Source organism: Ochotona princeps, chromosome 32, assembly GCF_030435755.1.
Source record: "Ochotona princeps isolate mOchPri1 chromosome 32, mOchPri1.hap1, whole genome shotgun sequence".
Lineage (NCBI taxonomy): Eukaryota > Metazoa > Chordata > Mammalia > Lagomorpha > Ochotonidae > Ochotona > Ochotona princeps.
The window spans coordinates 5,330,367-5,346,072 of NC_080863.1; the positions used below are offsets into that span (position 1 = coordinate 5,330,367).

General features: G+C 41.0%; 1 protein-coding gene across 8 annotated transcripts in view; it reads right to left on the reverse strand.

The window, feature by feature from the left end:
- The window catches only part of PSD3 (pleckstrin and Sec7 domain containing 3), a 342,030-nt gene that overhangs the window by 74,674 nt on the left and 251,650 nt on the right, over positions 1-15,706 (reverse strand). For all 8 annotated transcript variants that reach the window (XR_009244449.1, XM_058657452.1, XM_058657447.1 and 5 more), the window contains one exon: positions 6,085-6,128. Coding sequence is in view for 7 of the 8 variants with exons in the window: in XM_058657452.1 (XP_058513435.1) it covers positions 6,085-6,128 (44 nt within the window). In the remaining variant the exon portion in view is untranslated. The remainder of the gene's footprint in view (positions 1-6,084; positions 6,129-15,706) is intronic.

Here is a 15,706-nt window from a genome sequence, read left to right on the forward strand (position 1 = left end):
AGTTTTTGCACTGGTCTCTGTTGCCCTTGCTGTTTCATGGTAATGCTATATCCTAACTCTGAACAGGTGCAAACGGAAGCAGTGTGGAGATTTGGGGAGAACAGCATCTGCAAGCAAGGAGCCTCTGAGTCTCCAGAAACATGGAACGAATACTCCCTCCCAGCCCACAGAAGGAACCAACTCCACTGATTCACCTTTGGGCTTGCTGCTGCCGGGAGTGTGAACTCATCCACACGTGCTTTTTAAGCCATCCAGTTTGTGCCATCTTGTTCCAACAGCCACCAGAAGCTTATATACCCCTATGTTACTGCTACTTTACCACTTCACACGTCTGAGTTTTAAAGAGGTGTACCATAAAGAGGGAAAAAAATCAAGATGTCTGGTTCCGAGCATCTGCTTCCTAACAAACTCCACTGTAGGCCAGAGTAAGCAAAGGCAATGTCTCCAGGTTTTGGTGTCCTCGACTCCAGATTTTAAAAGTAGGTCCAGGTCAGTAAATACAAACCATGCCAACTCTGCCAGGACCAGAGCACTCAAGAGCAGACAAATCTCTGAAACCCCAAGTCATTTTCAAGAAAACATTTCTCAAAATACACTTGGTTTCTTAAATCTCTTTCCGCTCTGGTGTGGCACAGAAGATGGCACATCTCTGAAGATGCAGATAAAGGCATAAACACATCAAAACACCAGGTAATCTCACATGTCTCCTAACCCTAAACGGAAACATATGCTGGTAAGTCTACACCCAAAGCTGTGACAAAGAACTTCTTCCCTTGGACCCAGGACATGTACTCCATGTCGTACTGTGCAAACCTCTAAAATAAAACTGAGCACATTCTTAGGTCTGGAGAGAGCAGCTTCCACTCTTGCCTGTCAATGTAGGGAACAGAAGTGTCTGGCCCCACTGATCCAACCTGGTGCGTCTCCAAAGCAAAGCAAATTCTATCACTGTTCTCAGAAAAAGCACTAGCCCTTCTGACACACCTGGTCAGGACAGGGCAGTCTTCTGCTCTTTGGTTCTGGATTTTTAGCTCATAATCAAGTTAGGCTGGGTAAATTCAACAGGCCTAGTGGTACATAACTTTCCAAGGATCAGCCTGTGTACACACTTGGACACTCAACTCGACTTGCGCCAGCACCCTGTTCTGTGTACAAGGTATCCAGGATATTAAAGGTTATGAGATATGAGTCAGGCAGCAGACTCTGGCTTGAACAGATACAATCCACTTATTCACGAATAATATATTTTAAGGATCACAGCAGTGTAGGATCACAGAAGGTAGAAAAGGCGAAAATGTTGAATTACAAGCACCAGAAACCTTCTGCTGACTGGAACATGGTGATGGTGTGGTGGTATGAAAACAACTGGGTAAATTCAGAAAGAGCCTTAGAACTGTCTATTTAAATAGGTGAATTTTACATTATACAAATTCTACCTTAATAAAACTTTAAGTAAGCATGATGGTGGAATGCAGGAACAGAACACTAAGTTGGAAAAATAAATGTATGAAAAAATGTGCTGACTTATTATGGTGTTTCTAGTATATCACATTGTATTGTGCCAAGAGGCAGGATGAGTTTTAAATGGATCTTTGTCACTTACCAAAAATAAAAGCATGCAGCTAAATTTTAGAATCGACTGAAAATATGAAAATTTGCTAAAAATATCCTATTTTGGCACATGCATCTTAAAAGTTAAACCAAGATTACGCTTTTATTAAAAATGTTAAGCTGTGCCTCTAGCCCTTTTATATATAAATGTATCTTGCGAGGATGATGTGGGCTAGTGAACTGGCTTTCCAAATTAAAGACGTGACTGAATGTACAATTAATGTAGTATGCTTCCCAAATGAAGAAAAACTTAACGGCAGGTCTCAAGATGGTTTAAAAACAGTTTTGAGGAGCATTAGGGTCAAGCTGGAGTGTTTCCAAAAGATTTATTAATTTATTACAAAGGCGATGTGACAATGACAGAGATAAAAAAGACAGGGGAAAGGGGGAAGAGAAAGAAGCAAAAGAGAAAGAGCAAGACAGCGAGACAGTGAGGAGTGTGCATCCATTTTTAGGTTTACTCCCCAGGCTGAAACCAGGAACCTGGTATTTCATCTAGTCTATCACCCACTGCCTTCCCAGGCACAGCATCAGGAAGCTGTATCAGAAGCCAAAGAGCCAAGACTCCTGGGCATTCTGACATGGGATGCTGGGGTTGCAGGTAGCGGCGTAGTCCACCATATTGCGACATACTAATGGGTAAACACAGATAGTACCTTGGTTAAACTTTTCTCACCTTTTAAATATATACATGTGAGCCCTGCATAGTAACCTAGTGTCTAAAGCCCTTGCCTGCATGTGCTGGGATTCCATATCAGCATCGGTTTGTATCCCGGCTACTCCACTCCCCTTCCAGCTCCCAACTAGTGGCCTGGGAAAGCAGTCGAGGATGGCCCAAAGCCTTGAGGCTCTGCACTCACACAGGAGACATGGAAGAGGTTCCTTGCTCTTGGATCAGGACACAGTGTGTACATACTGAAGTATCACAATGCAGTCCTTCAACTGTACATAGAATAAATTGCACATGTTTATCAAAAAATAGAGGTATTTTTTTGGATGGACAATTATCTTCCATTTACCTCCATCAAGTAAAACACAATAGTCTAACAATTTTATATATCTAGATTTACTATGTCATTCAGAACATATTATAGTTACCCAAAATACAGAAATAAAATAATCATAAGATAAAAATACTTCCAGTAAGCACCCTTTTCTTTAAGAGAAAAGTTCAAATGCAAAATATATATGTGACTTCAAATTTTAGTGCTGCAGTATTCTAACGCTGGCAAATAAAGTCAAGAATTATCACAAGGAGAAAGTTATTTAAAACACTCAAATGGTGGGACAGGTGGTTTCACAAGAAGTATACAAGTCATTTCCTAGAGATCACAGAAGAAAGACTCTGGGACTACAAAACTGGTTACCAAACCCAGCTGCTATTATTGCTAAATGTCTGCACAGACTCGATTAGGCCCTACACTCTTCCTCCTGCTCTTGAGCTCCTACATCCTTCACTTTAATGATTCCAAGTCAATTCTTCACTAAAGGTCAACACCCTAAATGAAAGATGTCCACAGGACTCAGGAGGCCCTACCACTCAGGTCACAAGATTCAGAACCACACGCTCACCTCCGGAGTTAACATCCTGATGTTAGACACTGTTTTGAGAGGCTTCACAGCAACTGCAGTAACTATATCTATCTATAGTTCAGATATACTGGAACCCACTTCGCCGTTACTGCATTTTCAGAACAAGGTTCCCCATCATTGACCAAAGGAAAGCCACATGTACCGGTGATCAGAGAGACCCATACATGAGCTGCTTACTGTGTGTGAACTCCAGCTTTATTCTGGAAGATTTCATATCCTTAATCCATTTGGGGAATCTGGAAATTGAACATTAACTGCCTGATTCCTTACTCTGTATACTGCAAAGTTAACTTCCTCTATGGGCCAGCTGTGTGTAAGGTGAGTGATTCCAGGGTTTTTTTTTTGGGGGGGGGGTGGGTAGGAGGAAGGAGGTTTTTAAACCGTTATCAACTGTGGATCTAGATCCTTGAATTGGATAAAGAATTAAAGTGTCTGTAATAAAATAATTAGTTGCCCTGTTGCCTCTCCTAGTGTTCCTCTAATACACACAGACACACATGCTCACACAGTCACAGAGAGTGCTATTCATAATGATGAAGAATTATGAAGAAATCCTTGTGAAGTTTTCTTAGGAATTTCAGCAAGTTAGTTAATAAACAGGGAGGGGTTTCCCCCTGGAAAAACCAGCCAGAATTAAAGTTCACAGAAAGGGAAGGTAAAGAAGGCAGGCAAGGAAATGCTGGCATTTAAAACCATGTTCTCTAATACCCAGGGCCATGACAATAGGACCAGGAAAGATCCTAGTCCACACCCCAACCCCGCCCCCTTAACCAGGATCACTCAGCCTGTGAGGGCAGGCAGGAAGTCCTTTCACTTGAAGCGAAGGTTTTAACACTACTCTGGTTACAGATTCAGCTGTAGGTGATGGAAAGCTGTGAAAGGTTTATGCAAAGAACAAACAAGCAAAAGGTTAAGCAAGGCCAATGCGCCTGTGACCCAGAGAAGGTGGGAAGCCAGCAGGGGACGCTGCAGGTCATTAGCCTAGGGGAAGGAGTGTTTGCAAGGCCTCAGTGCTTTTGCGCAACAGTACAAGTGTAGAGAGCTGAAGGTCCTTAAGGAGGCAAGTGAGACCCACATTGGCTCCCTTTGTAAGGACATGGATCCTCCCTGTGACCTCATGCCAAACAGACACCAGCTACACATTCGAACACATCCTGGCAGTGAACACAGCAGGCCACACACCTGGGGAACAAGCAAACAGCCAGCATGAGAGGAGCAATTTCATTCTCCAATGCAACATTTTGTTCTTCTCTTCTCCCCATTACTGACAGCTCTGAATGTAAGCCTTTTTTTTTTTTTTCCGCTAAGGAGTCAAACGGTTTCTAAGTGTGTAGAAGAGACAGGATAACAATTATGTACTGTCGCTGTTTCCACTTTCATCTGTGAGTTCCTAATGTAAGTGTGGGGGACCAAAAAAACAGTAATGCAAATCAATAAGCTTCAGCAGCTCACCTTTTTTTTACCAATTGCGCCAATGTTAGCATTTGGACTATCTGAAAAACAGATCTGACACTCATTTAAAAATGCATTTGCTGAAAGGCAAATACTCCATGATGGACACCTTGGTTGGTTGAAAATATTGGCTATTGGGAACAGTTCTGATATAAACCTGGTGGGGTAGGTATCTCTCTGATAACAACGTCATCATGACTTGGGGGTATTTTAGTAGTGGGATTGCTGGATCATAGGGCAAGTTGATTTTTTGCTTTTTAAGAAATCTCCGTACGGTTTTCCATAGTGGTTGCACTAACTCACAATCCCACCAACAGTGCGTGTCAGAGTGTTCCCGTTTGTGTTTGGGATTTCCGCCATGCTGACAAGAGTAAAAATTGTGGTTTTGATGCACCTTTCCCCGATGGCTAATGGTGTTCAGCAGTTTTCATATTTTTATAAGCATTTCATCTCTATTAATTTTCTATAAAATGCATATTCTGAATAGGGTTGCATATGCCTTTCAGTAAGATTCTAAGTATACATCATTCACACAATTGTTCTAGGTAAATAAAGAAAATTCTTTGAATTTTACATCATGCATTCTGAGCACACAGGATTTTCCCTGAAATGGCATTCTGTCCTTAGAAGAAGCACATGGCACATATAACAAGACAGACACAATATTAAATACAGATAACATCTTGCATGCAGATGCTCTATTAAGAACTTGAAATTCGACTCCCTAATGTAGAGAACAATCTATGCCCCTACAGTCATGAAAACAGCATAACTAATCATGATGACATCTTACTCATTCCAGTGTGTTTTCTATGAATATAGCCAATTACTAAACTCATACTGTGGCTTCCATAGTTAGGGCTAATTTACCTGTAATGTTATTTCCCACAAAAACTATATCCTACTGTCCAACAGACCCAACAAACACGACAGACTATTCCACTAAAAGACTGACAATTACAATGGCATTGTATCATTCGTAAAAACCCTTGGAAGGCTCAAACAATAATTCATTCTATCATTTCTCAGGTTTATCAGCCACAGAACATTGTTTCTCTCTGTACTTACGTTGACAGTATCCTAGAACTATTGGTACTATGGGAAACAGGACTATTAAACCCTGATCAAATAATTTACAATGTGTTTGGAATATATGTAATTTTACCAGCAGACTTTCTCTCAAATGCAACTTTAAATACATATTAATTAATTGCCTACAGATTCCACAACCTGATGAAAAGACAGAATAGAGAGACATTGGACAAAACACAGGATAATCTGGGTTTACGTAAGTTTCGTACAGAGTAGGTAAAATGTCTACTGGCAATGCATATTGAATCCTTCTGTGACATCACCAAGGCATAAAGGAAGGCAGTAGGAAGAGAATAAGTAGTTCATTTTTAAGAAGCTGATATCAAGCATACTTACACGGCCCATTCAAGCTTCTCATTCTTGATTGAATTGTACAGAGCCTGTAAGGAGAAAAAAGACCAAATTATTATTCTTATTCTGCTTTCCATTCTCTGTTGAACAAAGAACCAAACTCAAGCCAACTGAATGAGTCAGCAGCAACTCCTTCACAGCCTGATTGTCTTAGCAAGCCGGGCCTGAAGATCTCCATCAGTGGCCTTGCTGGCTCCAGAAAGGTAGGGCAGATGAAGCTAAGTTGACCAGTGTTTTACGAAACAGAGACTTTAAATTAATGGAATAAATATTGTTTTCATGACAAATTAATCAATAAAATACATGACAGGAGACTGAAGGAAGATATGGAGAAACATTTGAGAAGTTTTAAAGTTTTCACGCCAGTAAGTTAAACAGACTTCACTGTTGTAACATCACAGTGCGGCAGGGCAGTTAAGTAACATACTGGTGTGTGCTGGAGGTAGCAAAGATGGAAAGCTTGAGGGCCTTGCTAAGAACGGGCATGGCCATCTAGGATGGCTGCCTTCATTCTGACACTACACATAAAGTAGCTGTAATCAAGTTGTACTACAATAGCTCCCCAACTCCACACCTCTCTTTCTTTGAATAAGCCATCACAAAGAAAACACAAATGCATTTCTAAAATACAAAGTGCACAACAGCCAATGACATTGAACAAAAGAGTATCTACAGGTCTCTAACAACCTATGAACGGTATTGAAGCGTTCTTCCTCCAAGCAGGACTTGGAGCTGCCAGGGGGCTCAAGGTGTAGCCTTTATTTCCTTTGAGAGGAAAAAGGAGGGTCAGTTATCTACCAGCCCCTCACCACTACAGGAGGAAAGGCAGGTGAAGGAAACACAGCTGACAGAGGCTTACCTCCCCACCTTCCCATCCTCTGTAGAACATTCTGCCCAAATGTCCACACTTGTGTAAGTCCACACTTGTGTAAACAGACTGTTAACCAACAGCTAATTCCCTTTCCAGCAGAGCACATCCAAATTTAGTCTGAACGCATTGAAGTTACAGATTATATGTTATTTAAGAGTCACTATGTGATTGATTCTGTAGCCATGATCTTGAGATACCATGGGGAGTGTTCCAGGGTGGCTGTCGTTGTTAATTTAACTGACTGAATAATTATGGTAGGTAATACACATTAGGATACTTTTCCTTCTTACTGGGAAATGGAAAGGGATGTGCCCTTAAACAGAAATGATAGAACAATAAATTAACATAAAGGATAAATGGAGGCACCAAGACCATGCTACAATTGGATCCTCTTTTTGAAAGTGAAAATTTATTGAAGTGCCACAACAACCTGTGATACAGTTCATCTCTCTTCAAGCTGAACACTCTTGGAAGCACAAAGACAGTAGAAATCTAACTCAAGATTCTGGAGATGCTGCTGGATAAATGCCTTTTAAATGGATTCTATTACTTGGATGAGCCATTGTGAACCCAACAAGTAATACTGCAATTGAGAGGACAGGGATCATTTAAGGTTCTTTATGTACCAGCAAACTCAACATTGCCCAGAGTAATTCACAGTGCAGCAAAGAAAAAAATCTCTTCATGAAAGTAGGCCATTGAGAATGATATCCAAAGGCCTAATTTTTTTGAATATGTTCAATTCTCCCAAATAATTTTTCATTTTCTTTTGCCCTTGAGAATAACTTTTAAAAACTGTAGTTTTAAAATTTAAAACCTTACTACTTCCTCAGCAAGATATATTTCATAACAAATATGTAAAACTACCTTGTCAACTGCAACAGATATGTCATTTCATAGGTTACGATTCTGAGTATATAATACAAAATGCCAAATGCAAAAGTTGGATATTATCCCCTGTGTTTTTTCAATGATAACATTACAAAGAAATGATTCATTGTAGTGTCTTATGATTCATTTGCTGCCTTAGTGAAGGAAGACAATGTATCCATCGCATATACCTTCACACACTAAGCTTTTATTCACTGAACCCAAATAAAACCTTAATTCCCTTGATTTAACTCCAGTCCAACATTCATCACACCTTTCCATGTAGGGTTGGACACCAGAGCCTCTGAGCTTGTCTACTGCGCTGGCTGCACACCACAACTTTCATCTGCTCTACCATTTCAACTTTGTTCCACTGTTACATCCAAGCAGATAGGACATGGGGCCAACAGCATAGTAGCAGATGAGGCCTCCACCTGTGGTACTGTCATACAGTTTGAGTGCCAGTGTGAGATCCCCATGGCTCCACTTCCAATCCAGATCCCTGCTAATATAACTAAGTAGCAGCAGATGGCCCAAGTTCTTGGGCTCCTGCACCCAAGTAGGGGACCAAGCTAAAGCTCCTGGCTCACAGATTTGGACAAGTACAGCTTTCTCTGTTGTGGCCATTTGGGGAGAGAGCCAGTGGATGGATGGAAGATCTCTCTGTAACTCCTCTCTGTACCTTTCAAATAAATTAATCCTAAAAGGAGAGGATATTTGTTATTTCTCCACATAAATTTGATAAGGTAAGATTCATGCTAACTTCAACTGTTTAATACCTAATTTTTTTTTTAAAAGATTTACTTTTATTGGAAAGACAGATCATCTATGGAGAGAAGCTCTTCTGTCTGCTGGTTCAGTTCCCAAATGGCCACAATGGCCAAAGCTGTGCCAGATCAAAACCGGGAGTCAAGAGCTTCTTCTAGGTCTGTCATGAAGGTGCAGGGTCCAAAACTTTGACCATCCTCCACTGCTTTTCCAAGCCAGAAACAAGGAGTTGGATGGTGTAGTTTAGGTACATTCTGGTCCTGTAGAATAATCCAGCTGGTTAGAAGAAACAGAAACCTGGCAAGAAGGTAGAGGCATTTATTTGGGGGTGCAAGAGGGGAGGGTGCTGTGGGCACCCCTGACCTAACTACTTCTGGGTCTCCCAGCCTCTCCCGTCTGCACATGACTCTCACAGTATTACCAGGAAGGCTTCCCAGCACCACAGTCTAATGCCAGTAAGTAGTCAGCATCTCAGACTTCAGAGGGGCTTTTATTCCCAAGATTTTTAACTTTCTTGCCATTTTTTTTTTCCTAAAAATGTAACTACACTGGCATATTCTCTTTTCTCCTTGCTAATGGTAAGGGAACAAACAAAACAATTTCAAAGTTAACAAATGTTTCCTACATAGATGAGAAAAATGAGGCTCTATATGAATTCATTTTTCTCAAGGTCCAATAACTTTTGCACAACCTTGTACTCCAAAGTGCCATGTTTCATGTTTAATATTAACTATAATTAAACTTTCCAGCATTGTATATGCCCAGCTTTAGCAAAGGCTCCTGTGAGAAGACAATAGGGCTGTTGTCTCTTAAAATGCTGGCAATGCAATGTGAGGGTACTTGAAAACGTTCATGGAAAATAGAACAGAAGAATGTTTTAGGACAAAAAGTTTTTGAAATCTATGCAGATGAGTATTTAATTTTTAAAAGATGTGCTTTAAACAAAAGTACTTATCATTAGGCCACTTGCCAGAGACATCTTTGTTGGTGAGAACGAGTTGGTTGCTCTGATCCTACACTCTCAGTCCACTTACGACTGATGGTACTTGCCATGCAGATAGCTAAAACTGGAGGTGTGGTTTATGGTTCAGGAAAGTAACCTTCACAGAATGCTTCAGTTTGGAGACATGGAGGTTCCCGTGTAGCAAGCTTTGCCCCCCAATGTGGTGGTATTGAAAGCTGGTGGAGTCTTTAACAAAGAGGGCCTAATGAAACGGTATGGCTCTTGAGAAGATGAGCCATAGTTCTTGAAGGACCCTGATTTGTTCCCACCAAGAGTGAGTAACAAAGAGCGAGCAAGGCTGGCCCCTCCCTCCATCAGGCTTTCTGTTTGGCAAAGCAGTATCTCCCTTTCCAGATGCTTCCACAATGATGCCATCTGCTATTCTGTGAGGACTTTCACTATAGACCAAAATCAATGGAGCCAACCGATTTTGGACTTTGAACCTTCAACACTGTGGCTAAGCAAACCTCTCATTAAGAAAGCATTCAGCTGCAGGTAGTTATCTATAGCAATAGGAGATGAACTAATAATATATATATAGCTACAGATAAGTTGCTACGTGTAGCCCTAGGAGGGCAGGGTTTATAGTTTAACACTATCATAAAAGGCTCTCTATCATGCTGTGGCCATGGACTGGTAGTTGAAGTGAAGCAGAAGAAGACTTAAATGGATGACAGCAGTCAAATAAATACATACACATATGGAAGGCTAAATACAAATCTCCCAAGTGATTTCCAGGTCCCAACTTCCAGAAATCTCGAATTTTATCTTGTATGGCAAAAGTTTAAGATATAATTAATGCAAAAACCTTGAGATGAGGAGCATCTTCAGTGGCCTCGTAAGGCGGAAGGACGTGAACGAAGGCTGGAGAAGAGAAGACGACATGAAATTGGAATTCTGGCTCAGACCAGAAGTTGGAAGAAACAAGGAATAGATTCTCTAAACCTTCCAGAGGGCATATGGTCCTGTTAACATCTGGATTTCAGATTCCTGCCTCTCCCTGAATTAAGAGAATGCCCACTGTACAAAGGGACCAATTTTGCAGTAATTTGTCATTGTAGCCATAGGAAACAAACAGACTAGGGTATAAGCAGATAAATGAACAAATACTGAGCATTTAGCCATTCATAGGTGAATTCTTTGAGATATTTCTAGGATCTACTCCCAGGTTAAGCAGCTTTTTAATCAGTGTTTCCATCTGAAGGGTGACTAAAATGTCTGAGTGAACGTGTTCATTGGAGCTGTGCACATGTATTTCAAAGTTTCCATCTGCGACTGATACAGCTTCGGTTGGAAACCTCTGCCCTGTGACTATGGATCTTTTTACTACCTGCGATTTCTGCAGCTGAATCCAGGAGCTGTAGAACAATACTATCCATATATTTCCACTGACATTGAATAGGACAGAAGGGCTTTTCACATTGGAAGATCATAATTTTTAAGAATGAGAAATTAAACTGCTTATATTTCAGAGATCAAGACATTTGGGGTCTAAATTTAAACCACCGTTCCTGATCAAAGACTTCTTCCCTGAGAAAATACGATTTTATTTGAGGCTTAGCACTGTCACTGACAACCCACACATGGCTGTCTGAATCTTTCCCCCATTACCATGCATTGTATAATCATGAATCCCTCTCTCTCCCTCCAGAAGCATATTGTATGCAGCCAGTGAGATCCATGTATTGCAATCCAACCATCTCTAATCTCCTCTGGACATTTTCTCCCCTATGGTCTGAAGAGTGTGGGGGACAACCCAGGTTTCACTTGTACTGACAGTGATGACACAGGAATTTGCACGTAGAAAGCATGGCAACACCATTAATAATCATGGCTTCCTTTCAAATGCAATGCTGGCTCATGCAGATATTTAAATCAGGCAGAATTTTAAGTATAGGATTAAATATGTAGCACTCTGGCAGCGTTATCAGTATATTTGAGAAAGACATTGGTTAAAAATTAATGATAAAATGCATTAATGGATGAATGTCAGATCTGCTGGAGAAAACTCAAAATTCCTCCAAGTAATGTCCCTGAGTTTCATTTCCTTATGCTCTGAACTTGCTTTATCCTGGTTAAAGAAGTGTCTCCAAAACCAGTGCGTGATCGTCTCTTTGCTGACTGCTGCCACCCCAGGAGGTTTCCTCAGCTGTGCAGTGACCCACGGACGGGGTGATGGCTGTGCACAAGACTACTGTCAGGCAGAAGCGGGAAAGGAGAAACGGACCGACACCCTAACAACAAGACTGTTCACAGACAGGACCCTTGTAGGGAGGAGGACATACTCAAGACAGATTTCTGAAAACGGTCTCCTTTTAAACGTCCTGTGCAAGGTATTTTTATACCTGGAACAAACATGTGGCACAATGCTGCATGTATTTTCCTCAGAGGAAACTTAAATAGAAAACACATCCAATACCAGGAGAGAAGACTTAGATGGAGTTGAATGTGGCTGCTGTAACTGAGTCATCCATGTCGACAGTTTCATCTTCATATATAATGTGAGAAGGATGCAGAAGATTACCGTTTGTGATCCCCTCCTCAATCACTAATCTGATTTTTATTGGAAACCACATTAGAAATCACCCAAACTCCAAAACTAATTTCCCCCTAATCTGTTCCTTTTCTCTGTGTTCCCCACCCAATGGCTTACCTTGGTTATTAATTAGCCACAACACTCTACCCAAATCCCAAGCACGCCACTTAAGGTTTAATAAACACATATTTTGAAACTGTGCAAAAATGAGCATGGAAGACGTCGAGGGAGAAGGAGGCTAGACTGAGCTGAGAGATGTTTAAGGGGACTACAATGTACTACAAAGTACTACAATGAGAGGAGCAGTTAACAAAGACAGAACTTGTCTGAGATCAAGAGGATGTTGAATACAAGGCCTGGATCTGTGAGGAAAAAAAATAACTTTCCTCCTGTTTCCACTAAGGAGGACCAACACTTACCACCAGAAACAATCATCAACATCACAGATGTCAACTGGTTCAGATTAGAAAACTAACTGACAAGTTAAACTTGAGTAAACTATGTGACGGACACTAAAACCGGGCGCTTCTTCCAAGTTTTCCACATGGGTTCAGGCGCCCAAGCACTCGAGCTCTGTTCCACAGCTTTCCCAGATGCCTTAGCAGGGTGCCAGATTAGAAGGGTAACAGTCCAGACTCACACATGAGATGCCAGCACTGCAGGTGTAGCCTTAGCATGCTGTATTGTAGCATCAGCCCCAGAACGCACCTTCTTGTAATTGTATAATATATAACACTGTAAGTATTAGTGCAGTACATTTTGTAACTAGCATATCATAATTGTGTCAGATACATTAATAGTGGAAACTCTTAGAACAGTATATAGCTCTTAAAACATGTTTCTTTCATTCATACATTCAGTTAACAAACATTTACTGACTCCTATAACCTGTCAGATGTTACAAAGGCACAACAGACACTTAGAATACAGTATTGAGCCATAATTCAGATTTTACTGGTATAGATAAACATTTTTTAAAGTAAACCGATGCCAAGAATTCTGGTCTTTACTGCTGGACTATCAAGTAATTGTATGTCTAAAGTAAGGCAGCTCAAAAATGTTTTAGATCAAACATTTAAAGAAAACCATTCTGTAATGAAAATGTTAAGACATTTAAGTGATAAGGAGTCAAATACTGAGTAATGAAGACAATGGGACACAGAGGTGGAACCTGCTGGGGCTCAACTGAGTCGGGTGGGTGTAAGACCCAAGGCTGAAGTGGTGGAGCATGGTGAGTCTAAGGTGAGGTGCAGTATGGTGGCCCAGATAAAGTGTAGGAGGGCAAGCTGACTAGAAGGTCTCAAGCAGCTTTGATATCAGAAAACACGAGTTTATACTGTGTATGCTTGGCAGAGAGCAGATGCTATATAGCAAGCGAGTGGCAGAAATACCACTCTAAATTAGTTGCAGGGGTTGCTAGGGAATGCCCAAACCTTGGTCAGCTTCCCTGATGACAAAGTTTGATATTAGGATGATAGAAGAAAATTAAATTTTTAAAAAATATTTATTTGAAGGACAGCTACAGAGAGAAAAGGAGGAAGAGTGAGAGATCTCCATCTGCTGGTTTACTCCCCAAATAGCTGCAATGGGAGAGCTGAGCTAATCTGAAGCCGGGAGCCAGAGATTTCTACAAGGTCTCATGTGGGTGCAGGGGCCCAAGAACCTGAGCCATCCTCCACTGTCTTCCCAGGCCACAAGCAGGGAGCTGGATTGGAAGTGGAGTAGCTAGGACATGAACCGGTGCTCATACAGGATGCCAGAGGCACAGGTGGAAGCTAGCTTAGTCTACTAGGCAGTGGTGCTGGCCTGGAACCTAAACTTTTAAAAAGAGCAGAGTTATTGTAACTAGGCAGTTATTACTTAATTCTCAGGCTCTGCAAAGGCCTAGAGGTAAAGATCCTTACAGATTAAGCACGGGGCTGAAAACTGCAGGTCCACCTGCTGTCCAAGTTCCCGGTTGGTCAATGGTGCTCAGAACCTTCTTTCATTGCATTCAAGGAACTGTTTAGGGGCCCGGTTTCAAGACCTTGTTCAGCTAAAAACCTGACTAGATCAACCAAAGTGCACACGCGGTCATGCTTCTGTTTCCTGTTAGGGCCTGGAATGCCATGTACATCTTCTTGCCTACATCAAGGACTCTTTGTTGAAGGAGGAGACAGGTGCCTCAGTAAGGATGATATTGAACACCAGGATTATGACAGGAGAGACAAGAACTATAGGAAAGGGAACTGCGGATTGGAACATTGCAGGTCTGGATGAATTAGGTAAGATTCCAAAACTTCACTGCTATCAGAGGGAGCATTGCTTGACGCAGGCTGTCAGTTGCCAGGTCAAGTGCAGGATGCCCAGTTTATTTCTGGACTCAAGAGAATGACTTCTGTAGCATAAACATGTCCCCTGATTTTGCATAAAGACATGTGCTGCTAAAAATTATTCATTAACTGAAATTTGAAAATGTTTGTAAGTTTTAATTCCAGTAACCCTTCTCCAGTTATAAAAAAAATCTTGACCCCAGGGTATGTGTGCATGTGTGTAATCAATATATATATGTGAATCTTTATAATATGTATATAAACAAATATGTATAGTGTCTTTCTAAACTAATTTCTACTCATGGCTTCTTTCCTCAAATGGATTTGCCATTTTGCATCACAAATCTTCCCCAGAAGACAACAGGCACCCCAGATATCAGAGAGAAACCGCATGTATTTTACAAAGTACCCTCACCTTTCCTCAACTTGGTGTAGACAGGAAGAACAAGTGGGTAAAAGCACCATGTGGGTATGATTAAATGAGAAAATCCTGGAGCCTGAGAGCAAGAGAAGAAGCTGTGTAACTAGTCCTAGCAATGAGCAAACTCATCCTTGCAAAGCAAAGCAGTCCAGGGTGAACTCCCCGAGGACTCTTCAGAGCACGCAAACCTTTCTGACTTGTTAGCAACACAATTCCAGATTCCCTGGGCTGCCCACAGTCTCCCGATTCTCATATCCTTCGGAATTACAACTGATGTATCAGAAATCTATCTAGATTGGGATAGACAATTCATACCACAATAGGACCACAATCAGTGTTTTCAAAGAAGATTCTAGATTGCACTTGCTATGTAACCTGTTGTTAGGAAGTCAGAATTGTTGTCAAATAACAGACATGTATTACAATAAAGGACACTTTCACAGTTTGAGACATCAATAGAACAAATGTCCAGTGACATAGTAAATTATATGCAGCATTTTAAATAAGAAAAAACAAGCCATTTAATGGTTATGGAAATGAATGAATTTAATGTGCACAAATTAAAAAATGTTCTCTGGGTAATAAGATGAGTTCTTTAATAAATGTCTTGCAAAGACAATCCCTGGAAGACTTTGACATTTAGAGAGAATGCCAGCCTGGCATTTGTCCCCTGTCGTTTCCATGCATAAGACAAAGCAATGATGACAAACCAAATGTAAACACATTTTATCCACAAAACAATCAGCACAGTCAAAGAATCTAATCCAGTGGCTTTCAAATCTTTTCAAATCTCATACACTGGAAATTTTTCAAGAGAAATTTTGGA